At 35.6% G+C, this 14,212-nt stretch overlaps 1 protein-coding gene across 1 annotated transcript; it reads right to left on the bottom strand.

Annotated features, from left to right (window-relative positions):
• Positions 1-11,753: 11,753 nt before the first annotated feature.
• LOC131994735 (uncharacterized) lies at positions 11,754-12,677 on the bottom strand. Its single transcript, XM_059361601.1, has one exon. It carries the CDS (start codon positions 12,675-12,677, stop codon positions 11,754-11,756), a length of 924 nt encoding a protein of 307 aa, XP_059217584.1.
• Between the last annotated feature and the right edge of the window lie 1,535 nt (positions 12,678-14,212).

The raw sequence follows: 14,212 nt of genomic DNA on the forward strand, positions 1-14,212 counted from the left end.
CATCTTATGGTGGAGGGTATAACAAGACCATGAAAAAATAACTTAAAAGATGACAACAATTCTCATAAACTTCTAGCATTTGGTTTCTTGCATCACATCCGCTTGCGGCGGCTGGTAAACACCCCCGCTTCCATCCACCCACGAGGAAATCAAACATGAATTCACACGAAATGCATGGTGTCCATAAAACCTTGTCATAAATAGAACAAACGAAGAAGCGTATGCCATGGTGGTAGCCTTAGCAAAACTTCTTCATTGCCTGGATAACCAACAGATGCAATGTAAAAGTTTTCCATCTGCACCTCAAGGTGGCCGTGGCTGATATAAATTTTACCTACAAATGGTCTATAATGACTTCTGATGGGCTGAAACGACTTTGTTTGGAAGATGTAATTTTGTATTTAACATATGATTTGAGGCTGTAAACTTGCACAGAATTAACGGCAATTGTCGAAAAAGTTCAGCATAAATTTACCAACTTGGGAATATGCTGAAACTTAAAATAAAGTTGGTGCTAAATACTTTAGCGGTAGTGGCATAGATACTGCTAGAGGAATTTGTTAGAAATTAGGTGCAAAACGGGGAGCAAGACAATTAAATGGAAATGCCTTTAAATGAAATCCAGTAAGGAAGGGTAAAAGTCGGGACTACAAAATAGCCTACATCACTGAGTCTAGCTACTACTGTTAATACATGGAACATAAATCTAGTAAGATTTTAATTTTGTATGCCTGTTTAAATATCGCACAAAACACAAAGTTCAAGCTCTTAAACCTAAAAGTCCCCGAAATAGCGCGCGAATACAAGACAACATTATTGGAGAAGCTGCAAAATAACACCCATACATGGGCCGCCGTAACAGCAGCATGTACTGTGACTATCATAGGCATTGCTCGATGATCCCAAAAATCATCGATAAGCAACCAAACTATAGATGCAATAAAACACCGGAAACGTCTACGCAACGCTCTGCTACGGACAAAAATCGATCGTCTAGGACTGAACATAACGCCCTCGCCTTCCTGGTCAAGCGCCAAGTTCACAGATATTAGCGAATATATTTTAATATGCTGACAAAGCAAGCCGAAATGCAGCTAATATTGGAAACATGCGGGGTGTCTACGGCTCAGTAAAACAATTGAGCGGCTACAATATAAGGCCAACTGTAATAATAAAAGATAAGGACGAATCGGAATTAAAACAAGTAAAAGCGTGCTAAGTTCGGCCGGGCCGAATCTTATATACCCTCCACCATGGATCGCATTTGTCGAGTTCTTTTCCCGGCATCTCTTCTTAGGCAAAAAAAAGGATATAAGAAAAGATTTGCTCTTCTATAAGAGCGATATCAAGATATGGTCCGGTTTGGACCACAATTAAATTATATGTTGGAGACCTGTGTAAAATGTCAGCCAATTCGAATAAGAATTGCGCTCTTTGTGGGCTCAAGAAGTAAAATAGAGAGATCGATTTATATGGGAGCTGTATCGGGCTATAGACCGATTCACACTATAATAAACACGTATGTTAACGGTCATGAGAGAATCCGTCGTACAAAATTTCAGGCAAATCGGATAATAATTGCGACCTCTAGAGGCTCAAGAAGTCAAGATCCCAGGCAGCTATATCAGGTTATGAACCGATTTAAACCATATTTGGCACAGTTGTTGGATATCATAACAAAACACGTCGTGCCAAAATTCATTCAAATTGGATAAGAATTGCGCCCTCTAGAGGCTCAAGAAGTCAAGACCCAAGATCAGTTTATATGGCAGCTATATCAGGTTATGAACCGATTTAAACCATACTTGGCACAGTTGTTGGATATAATAACGAAACACGTCGTGCAAAATTTCATCCCAATCGGATAAGAATTGCGCACTCTAGAGGCTCAAGAAGTCAAGACCCAAGATCAGTTTATATGGCAGCTATATCAGGTTATGGACCGATTTGAACCATACTCGGCACAGTTGTTGGATATCATAACAAAACACGTCGTGCAAAATTTCATCCCAATCGGATAAGAATTTCGCACTCTAGAGGCTCAAGAAGTCAAGACCCCCCATCGGTTTATATGGGAGCTATATCAAAACATGGACCGATATGGCCCATTTACAATACCAAGCTACCTACACTAATAAAAAGTATTTGTGCAAAATTTCAAGAGGCTAGCTTTACTCCTTCGGAAGTTAGCGTGCTTTCGACAGACAGACGGACGGACGAACAGACGGACGGACATGGCTAGATTGACATAAAATTTCACGATGATCAAGAATATATATACTTTATGGGGTCTCACACGAATATTTCGAGTAGTTACAATCAGAATGACGAAATTAGTATACCCCCCATCTTATGGTGGAGGGTATAAAAACCGAAAAGCAATTAGAGCAATGGCGCGGTTTCTTCAGCTCCGAAGGACCAACAGCCGAAAACGTAAGCGTCGACCCTCTTAATCCCCCTGTGCGCCGAAAACCACGCAGGGATATATCTACAGCCCCACCCACCTGCGACGAACTTGAGGCCATTCTGGTCTCACTCAAAAATGGAAAATCAGCCTGCCCTGATAATATACCTGCTGAACTGTTGTGGTGTGGGTCATAACCCATAGTTTAAGCGATCACTCCAATAATCAGAGAGGCCTGGGATACAAACGCAGTTCCCTCGGAATGGAAGAAAGGAATCATGGTCACAATCCAACAGAAGGGTAAACTCACCCAGTGTAAGAACTGGAGGGGGATAACATTGCTAAATGCAATAAGTAAAGTGATGGCAAGTCTTCTTCTGCAGTGTATTTCGCCTGCACTTGACAGGATTTTCAAGAAAGAACAGGCAGGTTTTCGGCCAGTCGTTCTTGTGCCGACCAAATTAACTCCCTGCGCATAATCAATCAAACAGAAAAACAACAGCATGAGTTATCTCGGCCCTGGATAACTATAAGCACCGTACGGGCAAGAACTCTTAGCTAAGATTTGTGTGCGGTTCATCGTCTTTATCAGCTCTTTATCGAATAGAACCTTATACGATTTTCTTACGATGGTACGAAAATTGTGGCTTCTACAGCCTTAAAAGGCCATATCGGATGAAAAATATATCTAAATCTGAACCAATTTTTTTCAAAATCAAAAGCGTTCGGCCTTGGACCAAAAAATACACTTGTGCAAAATTTGTGAAAAACAACAAATACGACCTGCACCTTGATTACAAGAATACATGGACAGACAGACAGACGGACATAGCTAAATCGAATCAGGAAGTGATTCTAAGCCTTCCTTCCTTCTTAGCGTTTCAAACAAAAGCACAATCTATAATACCCTGTACCACAGTGGTGGACGACAGCGAAACTGTCGGTTGGACGACGAAAATCCTTTGGGGAGATCCGGATTCTGGCAAGACGAGGCTATTACTGAAATAAAGTAAGCAGGAGTTAGTATAGATTTCTGACACATACGACTACGAGCTCACTTGTGCAAAATCCGTGTGGCAAGTGATACCATGTGTAGGGCATATAGGGAAGATGATGAAACGTTGGAGCATTTCCTATGTTATTGCCAAGTTTTCGCTGCACCATCACTAATGTGGAGACACAATACCAGATATGAACCTACTTAGGGCGAGGTATGGAAAATAATTAGGGATTTTGTAAGCATTACGGAAATCCTTACTTTGATTTTCCTGGCAATGTGTAATCCACACTGCCTGGGCCGGTTTTTGATAAAAAGTAAAACATTTTAATTTGCCCATGAACATTCCACTAAGGAATAGAGGCAAACTTTTCACATATCAATGAGTGTTGTCCGATTCATCTTTAGCCTTAATGATAAGGGACCTCGTTTTTATAGCAGAGTCCGTAGTGCGACACCTCTTTGGGGAGAAATTTTTATATGGCTGTCATACCAAATGGTTCAAACCCCCGCTGACAAATTTTTCTGATGTTCTCGCCAGAATTCGAATCCAGGCTTTCAGCATCATAGCCGAACATGCTAACATCTGTGCTACTTGATAAAATGTACAGTACAGTAAAGTACAGTATTCCAGATGGAACCGATTGGAACTACAACATCCCTGATAATAGAACTAAAACTGGTCATACCGAGAAGGTTACCCAGCCACTGTAGTGTATACCAAGCGAAAATCCTTGTAATTAAATAAGTGGTGGAGTGGCTATAATACAATGTCATAGAATATGCTGTTTGACTAAAGAGTTAGCTTTAGCTGCTTAGCTTTCTGCAGAAGCTGTGAGATGTCGAGCAAAAAATGACTGTTTAACATCAGCTATGCCTTTAACCTGCACTAGCAATAAGAAGAATTTCCATTTTAGGTTCTTATTTCTTTGAGAACTTGTCTGATTTGGCAGTTGTAAATATTCGCTATTATTAGGCGTTTTAAAGCAACTTCTTTCTCCTCTTTCTGCAGAGTGTACTGAAAACTTAACCTTACACAGTGCTCGTAGCAGCTGCTAGACCAAAGATAATGCTAGTAGGATAAGTTGGACTGTTTAAATTCACATTAATTATGCATGGAGAGTTAATTACTTCTTAATTACTTCTTTATTACTTCTTAATTACTTCTTTAATGGGGTCAAATCATGTTGTTATAAAACTGTCATTGATATGGAAATTATGTAGCCCTTTTTTGTTAGGGGATCCTCATTGTACATTGATATCTATGCTATGTCACCCTTTCTTGTTGTGGGATCCTCATTATGTTGTTATAAAACTTTCATTGATATGGAAATTATGTAGCCCTTTTTTGTTAGGGGATCCCCATTGTACATTGATCTCTATGCTATGTCACCCTTTCTTGTTGTGGGATCCTCATTATGTTGTTATAAAACTGTCATTGATATGGAAATTATGTAGCCCTTTTTTGTTAGGGGATCCTCATTGTACATTGATATCTATGCTATGTCACCCTTTCTTGTTGTGGGATCCTCATTATGTTGTTATAAAACTGTCATTGATATGGAAATTATGTAGCCCTTTTTTGTTAGGGGATCCTCATTGTACATTGATATCTATGCTATGTCACCCTTTCTTGTTGTGGGATCCTCATTATGTTGTTATAAAACTGTCATTGATATGGAAATTATGTAGCCCTTTTTTGTTAGGGGATCCTCATTGTACATTGATCTCTATGTATGCTAGGGAGGGTTCGGCCTAGCCCTTTTTGTTGTGGGATCCTCATCATGTTGTTATAAAACTGTCATTGATATGGAAACTATGTAGCTCTTTTTTGTAAGGGGAATGGGGGATTCGAACTTGCGCAAGCTGATTTTTCGATTAGGAATTTGGGATCCTACATTTTTAGTTCTGGGTGTTATTTTTAATTAGGGATGGTGTTGATTTAACTGATAAGTGGGATTGAAACTATTTGGTTAGTCAATTATGGAGTTATAAAAATTCATTGAGTGTGACCCTCACTATATGTTATGAAGGCTGTGGGTCTTGCTCATTTCTTGTGTGTTGTAAAAATGTAAACTGCGGTAAGGCAGCAAAAAGGGAATGTTTGGTTATTATCTAATAATTGTTTTCATGGGTGCCTTAGTTGGGGATTAATGTTGACTTTTTTTCCACTTAAATTGTGACCGTCACTGCATGTTATGAATGCTGTGGCACTTGCGCATTTCTTGTGTGTGTGTGTGTTGTAAAGTGTGTAGGATATGTTTATTAAGGGGTTGATGGTCGTTTTCTAACTCTGAGTTTTTAATTTTTTTGGTCTCTATATGTTGCCAGTGAGTGGTATCCATAAAGGCTTCATTGTGTTGTAAAATGCGACTAGGTAGTAAGGAATATTATCTGTGTGATTTCTAATAAAAACACGAAAGAATTCGAAAAAACCTATCATTTCTAAGATTTCTATCTGAAGAATAAGATGGCAAACCAACAGTTCCAAATGAGCCAGCCTTTGTTTTCCCAACAGGATGAGAATCAAAAAATACAGAATGAGAGCAACAATTCTCATAATTCAATTAATGAACCTGTTGCTATTTCTGTCCAACTTAGCCAAAATCTATTTTCGCAGGAGAGCGAAGAAGTATTTTTGGATTTTTCCCAAAAAATTGTACAACAATGTGAGGCCTCACAAAGTCAACATCTCATAAGTGACGATGAGGAATGTATTCCTGAGACTGATGACGAGCAAGATAATGGAAATTCTACCCAGGAAATATTTCCATGGAGATTGTTCCCAAACCATTTCGACCCAAACAGCCAGCCTATACCTGGATCGGTCGAAGACGATATGTTGCGGAAATCGGAAGAGGAGAAAGAGACCGTATTGGACCAAGAGTTAAGAAAAGTTGAAGCGGACTGGAATACAGAAATGGATCCAGCTATTTTTAGTATTTTAGAAAGGTTTTTATAAATTTCCTGTAAAAGTATAAAGAATTATAAATGAATTTTAAGAGAAATTTATATAAATAAAACAAAAAAAAAAAAAAAACAATTAAAAACTATGTGTTCCTTTTTTTTGGGTGGGGGAAGGGGGTTTACGTGGTTTGGGGTTGATTTTGGTTTGTTTCTATCCACTTAGAGATTTTATTGGTCAGACACAAACATGTTAGTGTCGTTGTATGGTGTACATTTCATTAGAAGCTATTTAGATTGTATTGATAAACTAGTCGTGATACTTGTGTTCGTTGATGTTCTAAAAGTGTTGGAATGCAAAGGAGTTTGGATAGAAAAATAAAAGGTTAAAAAAAAATTGGAAGAACTCTTATCTATTGTAGTAGAAATGTAAGACGAATGGATTCCAATTTTGAAATTCAACCACAAACATTGGAATTTCGATTTCAGTTCCATCTAACTCGCCATTGAACGAACATAGAATTGTTTTTAATCCGTCGAAGTACCATTAATAAAAATTTTCGAATTGAATTTTTTCCCTCAAAATATAAACATTTAAACAAAATTCCAAGTGAATTTTTAACGCGCCAAAGTACCATCGTTAAAAATTTTTTGTGATTTTTTGCCTAATTTGCAATTTCCAAAAGAAAACATTTAAATATAATAACACTCAAAACACAAAAAAAAAAACAAACAAAACAAAAATGGCTTTATACACTTGCGAAATTTGCCAAGAAGATTTCGTCTCCGTTTTGAATTTAAAAATTCACGTAAAAGAAGCACATAGGCAGTGTAGTATGTGTGGCGTTGTGCAATTAAGTAGGCATGCGCTTAATTTCCACATGCTAGTAGCACACAATAAAGAAAAAAATGTTGGTGGAAAAAAATCCCAACTAAAGATAGTGCGGAAACAACAAAACGGTGGAAAATCCAAAGAAAATATGCAGAAAGAAGATAAACAATGGAAACAAGCACAGGCCCAACACCAGTTTGTTAATATGCATTCAACGTTGGACGCTTTTCAACAACAACATCATCAACAACAACATCATGAACAACAACATCATCAACAACAACATCACCAACAACAACATCACCAACAACAACATCATCAACAACAACATCATCTACAACAACATCATCAACAACAACATCATCATCATCAACAACATCAACGACAACAACAAGTTCAAGAACAACAACAACGAGAACAACAAGAAGAGCTGGTTAAACATCACGGGCAAAATATTCCTCGAAGCGAACAAATCGAAAATGACTTGGATCTGGATGAGATGGCTTACTACTTGAATAAATTAGATCAAATTCTAAGTAAACTACATCCAGAAAACCAGAGAGAAGAACAACAAGCACTGATCCAACAACATATTTTTAATGGAAATGTTCCTTCGACTTCGAGAGCTGCTCTACAACAACAACAACAACATCAGGAACAGCAGTTCCTAGGAAATCAACCTATTCAACCACAGGCCCAACAACAAGATTTGAATGAAGATATACCATCAAGATCGAGAGCTGCCCAAGACAAAGTTTGTAAATGCTGCAATATTGGAGTACCCGTTAGAAAGTGGTATACCCACTTGAAAACCAATGCCCATAAACGCAATAGCATTGCGATGAGAGCTCAATTCATAAAACAAACCAGCAGCGATTTTAAAAATCGGTTGGCTAAATATGAATATTCAACCATTAAAGAAACTCTGAATATTAACAATTTTCTCTCCGGAGGTATAGATTGCATAGAGAATCTTATTATGGAAAGTTTAGCGGAGCATATTTGCGTGAAATTTAATTTTCAATTACAAGCACAATATACCAAACTTTGCAGTGATGAATGGAAAAAAACAATTATGCATCACACCTCCAAAATGTCGCAAATAACAAGAAGCGACTCTATTGAAAATGTGGTTAGCTGCCATGTAGAGGAAATTAAAACTAAAATGTCAGAGTTTCAGGAAAGAGATTCTGGATGGGCTTTAGTCAATATTGAAAAACTCTACATTAACATAAATAAATGTACAGTTTTAAGAGGCTCCCAATATATAAAAACACCGAAAAAATTAGCAGATAGACGCGCTTGCTGCAATATTCTTAATGAGGATGAATATTGCTTTAAGTGGTGTATGGTAGCAGCCTTAACAACACCAAAGCCAAGAAACCCAACAAGAACATCCTCGTACCCTGTGGATATCAAACAGAATATAATAACTTTGACAAACGGTGTAAGTCTCAACTTCAATGGATTGAATTTTCCCATGGCCCTTAGAGACATAATCATATTCGAAAAAAACAACCCAAATATAAGTGTAAATGTTTTGGGATATGAAGTCAAAACAGATCATGTTGTTGGGCCGTACTACATTACCCAAATGGAAAAGGAGACCCACGTGAACTTGTTGTTGCTGGAAAATAATGAGAGAGAGCATTATGTGTTAGTAAGAGACACGTCAAGGTAATAAAACAAATAATACTATGTGTAATTAATTAAATGACTATTTTTTTTTTTTTATTTTATCTTTTCTGTTTTTTTTTTTTTTTTACAGACTTTTACATAGGCAGGTTACATCAAACGCAAATAAATTGTACTTCTGCAACCAGTGTTTCCAGCACACCAGGAACCCCAACATGATGGATCATCATAAGCGAGAATGTGGAAGAGTTGTAACATATCTCCCTGAGGAAGCCAACAAGTTCATGGAGTTTTCCAACTCTAAAAAGACAATGGACGTTCCATTTTCAATTTACGCAGATTTTGAATGCGTACTTGAAAATGTTAACGACAGTAATAGTAAATCCCTAAGTAAGCACATTCCATGTGCTTTTAGTTATAATATTAAATGTAGTTTTGATGATAGGTTAGACAAATTTAATATTTATACGGGAGAAGATGCTGCCGAGGTTTTTGTTAAAAGCATCGATCAGGAGTGTAGGTTTATTTACGAAAATTATTTAAGTCTAAATACCCCTATGACATCATTATCACCCTCTGAGGAGTTCAATTTTCAAGTAGCTCAAAACTGCCATGTATGTGAGAAATTATTAGGTAGTGATAGGGTTCGTGATCACTGTCACATCACTGGAAAATACAGAGGACCTGCCCATAATAAATGTAATTTAGAGCACACTGTACCAACATTTATACCCATTTTCTTTCACAACTTTTCGGCTTATGATTGTCACTTATTTGTGAAAGACCTCCTTAAAAATATTCCTGGTAATACAACAGTACTGCCAGAAAATAAGGAGCGATACATTGCCCTATCCCATAAAGTATATTTAGGTGGCGGAAAAATTTTAGAGTATAGATTTTTAGACTCCCTCAGGTTTATGGCGGCAAGTTTAGATTCTCTAGCAAACAATCTGGCGGGAGATACTATGAAGTCAGTTAGGTCACATTTTCCAAGCGATAGGGAATTTAATTTAATGAGGAAAAAGGGCGTATTTTGCTACGAATACCTGACTTCGTTTGATAAACTAGCCGAAACACGACTTCCTCCCATTGAGGCTTTCTTTAGCAAATTGTATAACAAAAAATGTAGCAGCGAAGATTATACGCATGCCAAAGAAGTATGGCATACATTTAATTGTGGTACTTTAAAGGACTATATGGAATTGTATTTAAAAACAGATGTTCTACTACTTACTGATGTTTTTGAAAATTTCCGACGTTTGTGTAAAAAAGTCCACAAATTAGATCCATGCCAGTACTATACAGCACCAGGTCTATCTTTTGATGCTATGCTTCGGAACACTAACATAAGCTTAGAGCTGTTTACCGATTTAGATATGTACAATTTTATTAAGAATGCTATTCGAGGAGGAATAACTCAGTGTTCTAGAAGACATACGAAAGCAAATAATAGGTACCTAAGCGATTTCAATCCATTACTTCTTTCTACCTTCCTTATGTATTTTGATGTCAACAATCTATATGGGGCCGCTATGATGCGTTTTCTCCCATGTGGCGACTTTAAATGGCTTAAGGAAAATGAAATTATTAGTGATGTACAAAGAATTCTGGACTTTGTTGATGACTCCCCCATAGGTTACATTTATGAAGTTGATTTGGATTATCCAGATCACTTACATGATCATCATAATGATCTACCTTTTGCTGCGGAAAATAAAAAAATCGGTGGAGCTAAATACAAAAAGCTGGTTGCCGATCTTACACCAAAGCGAAATTATACCACTCATTATTTGGTATTGAAGCAATGCCTTGAGAATGGTTTAATTTTAAAAAAGGTCCACCGAGTTTTAGAATTTAGACAAGAACCGTGGCTTGCTCCATTTGTTAACACTAACACAGATGAGAGGAAAAAAGCAACGAATCCGTTTGAAAAAGATTTTTTCAAGCTACTGAATAACTCGGTATACGGCAAAACGATGGAAAACGTCGATAATAGAAAAGACGTAAAACTTGTAACCGAATGGGAGTATTCAAATAAGAAAAAAATTGGTTTGGAAAGACTTATATCCAAACCAAACTTTAATAGTTTGTCTCAATTTTCAAATGAATTTTGGGCTGTTCAAATGGACCGCACTAAAGTAATCTATGATAAGCCAATATACGTTGGATTTTGTATATTAGAAATAGCAAAATTAATCATGTATGATTTTCACTATAATTACATGAAAAAGAAATTTGGTGAAAGGTGTCAGTTAAATTATATGGATACTGATTCCTTTATTTACACTATTTCTTCCGAGGATTTCTATGCAGAAATAAAAGACGATGTAGAAAAATATTTCGATACTTCAAATTATGATGCAAATAATCCGTTTGGATTTCCTCTAAAAAATAAAAAAGAAATGGGTTACATGAAAGATGAAAATGGAGGTACATTGATGTCAGAATTTGTTGGCCTAGGACCGAAAATGTATTCGTACAAATTAGATGAAGGTAGCGAAATAAATAAGGCCAAAGGGGTGAAAAAATGTGTCATAGAGGGTTATTCTCTTGAAAATTATAAGGAATGTCTTTTGAACGGCATAAAACCTACTGGCAGCATGTTGTCATTCCGATCTAAACTTCATAATATTTATACGGATAAGTTAACCAAAGTAGTTTTAAGTCCCTTAGACACAAAAAGAAAAATCAGGGAAGATAAAATTAATACATATGCATGGGGCCATTATAAAATGGCAACCGAAAACAACTTACAGAGCATAAGTATAGATTATACAACGGAAATGGATGTAGACAATATCGAATCTTATAGTGATAACGATTTAAGGGACCTGCTTGACTACCTTAATATGTAAAAAAAAGCTACAATTTTATAATTTACCTTTAAGGCTTATTTATTTTAATAGTTAAATACTTGATAAGAAAATTAAAATTAAATAAAATAAAAAAAAAAAATATTTTCAATAAAATGTGTTTGTTTATTAAATGATTTTTCGAACAGTTCCAGTCAAAGGTGTGTATTCGATGAAACGATCGTGTATTATTAAACAATATGCCGACGTATTTTCAGGAATGGATTGGCTGGTTTCGAATTCAATTTTAACATCAATAGGCCCGGCTTTTATTGTCTCATTTTGATGACTAACATCAATTACAGTTATAGGGGTTTCTTTGAATTCATCACATGACAGGAGAGGTTGCGGTTCCTTCAAATAAAAGCTTTGTTGAAATCTTGCATACATATCATAAAGAACTGCATAACGATTATCATCAAATTTTATATTAAGGTCATCGTATGGGTAAATATCTGAATTTAAATGTACTTTGAAATTTGTTAAGTTACAATGGATAAATTTTTTGTTATTTTCAAATGCAAATACTAAAAAACGTGGTCTCTCCCTATTTACAGAAAGTTTAACGTTCCAATTGCACTTGACTGCACCGGGAAATGTAGGATTAAAATGACAATCCCAGCTACGAAACGTGATTGGTATAGTCTTTCCATCTTTAATTGTTTTCATTATTTTTAGCTTCGTTTCATCTGAGATATGAACATGGGGAATTCTCCATGTTATATTCGTTATATTAATTTTAACTTTTTCCGTTTGGGTAGTTGAATAGCAGGCATTCAAATCAGTGGAACTTCGTAGGAGTATAAGGTCATGTTTACAATTTAAAACAACTTTCGTGAAATCCTCAGAAAATCCCAATAACTTATTTAGTGGCACATAAAAATTGAACTTCTGCTTGTTCAAATCGGTTTCTTTGCTCCAGCCAGCATTCAGCATCATATTATTTTCAATACTATTTATTGAAATGTAGTTTTTTAAAGTACTTGAAATGCCCAAATATCGTGTTCTATCTATTTCTACACCATTAATTTCATAGCGAATTTCATCAAACATATACGCAACACAGTTATTTCGCAATCGTCCATTAAGTGTACTTTTTCCATCTTCCAGTGTAATGGAACCCTCTATATATAGGTAGCTTTCGCTAGGTAGGATATATAAATCTTGATTTTGAATTGTTATTCTAATTTCGTCATTATTTTTGAAGGATTGAATATATGGTACGTAGCTATGATAGTCCTTTTTAACAATATTATCATCAGAGTATGGTTTCTCTAGTACATTTAAAATTTCAGACATGGCTTTTTAATTTTAATTTTAAGGATTTTAAAAACAATTTATTTTCTTGAGTTAAAAGCCGTCTTTTATTGTTGACAGCTCGAATCGGAATGTTATGTTTGGTCATTTTATTATTATATTTATTAAAAATAATCATTTTGATTTAGGTTTAAGATGTAATCGAAGTGTTATTTCTTCCCCTCTAAAATTAATCAGACGCGTTTCTTGATCAACAATCCAAACTTTTATGCGACTTATTTCGTTAACGTTTACTGGTAAATAAATAAGGTTCCTGGGAATTTCGTCTAATTTATATCCTGGAGACACGTTTATTGCGAACTCATGGATAATATGTGCTGGAGAATTATTCATATATGCTCCAGTTGTAATATTACAACAAATTTGAATTGCATTTACTTTCATGATGTTTACTGGCATGTGAGACGTATGCTTTATGTTAGGGACTAAAACTCGATCTTCAAATCCAAACAACGGACCAATAGACCGATCTTGATGGAAATTTATAACATGTTCCGAAGAAAAAATTTCGATTTGAAGTGTATTGTTATTTGCTTCTATATCGAGAGTATTAAGCGCGTTCTCCTTTCTATAAGCGCTTTTTATAAAGTCTACAATATCTTCGAGTTCGTACGATCCAACTGGAATTTCAATAACACTATCACCAATATGAAACAAATTATTATCATAATCAATGTTAGGAATTGTATTATATGAATGAAAGTCAACTAAAGCACATTCGTAATCGTCATTTAATTGAATGGGAGGAAAATACGAAGCAGTCAAAATTGGAGATCTCCCGGTTAATGCTAACGTAATTGACATGATGATGAGTAATTGATGAATGGAAACACGTTTTTAGTTCCATTAGTTTTTATTTATTTGTTCATTCAAAACAAAAAAAAAAAAAAAAAAAAATTATAATATTTCATTTTTATTTATCCAAGAGTTATGTTCATTAGAAAATCCTAACCATTTAACATAAGCCATTTCTCCCTTTGTTTTTAAAATCTTCTCAACGAGATATACATCAGGGTGTTTTGTGAGTAAAATCTCTTCCTTATAAAAAGCTCCTTTTATGGGATTTCCCTGGTAGTCTTCAAGTAGATATGTGGTGGGGTTTGTGTTTTGTATACGTCTTATACGAAAAATCTCTGTACTAAAATTTGGAGTATATCCTTTTTCAAATATGCTCTTATATTTACTTATGCGGACGTAGTCTCCCAAATGATATTGGGAGATTTTATGTATTTTCAAGTGACTATATACGGTTTTTAATAGATTTTGTTCAT

Source organism: Stomoxys calcitrans, chromosome 2 (assembly GCF_963082655.1).
Source record: "Stomoxys calcitrans chromosome 2, idStoCalc2.1, whole genome shotgun sequence".
Classification (NCBI taxonomy): domain Eukaryota; kingdom Metazoa; phylum Arthropoda; class Insecta; order Diptera; family Muscidae; genus Stomoxys; species Stomoxys calcitrans.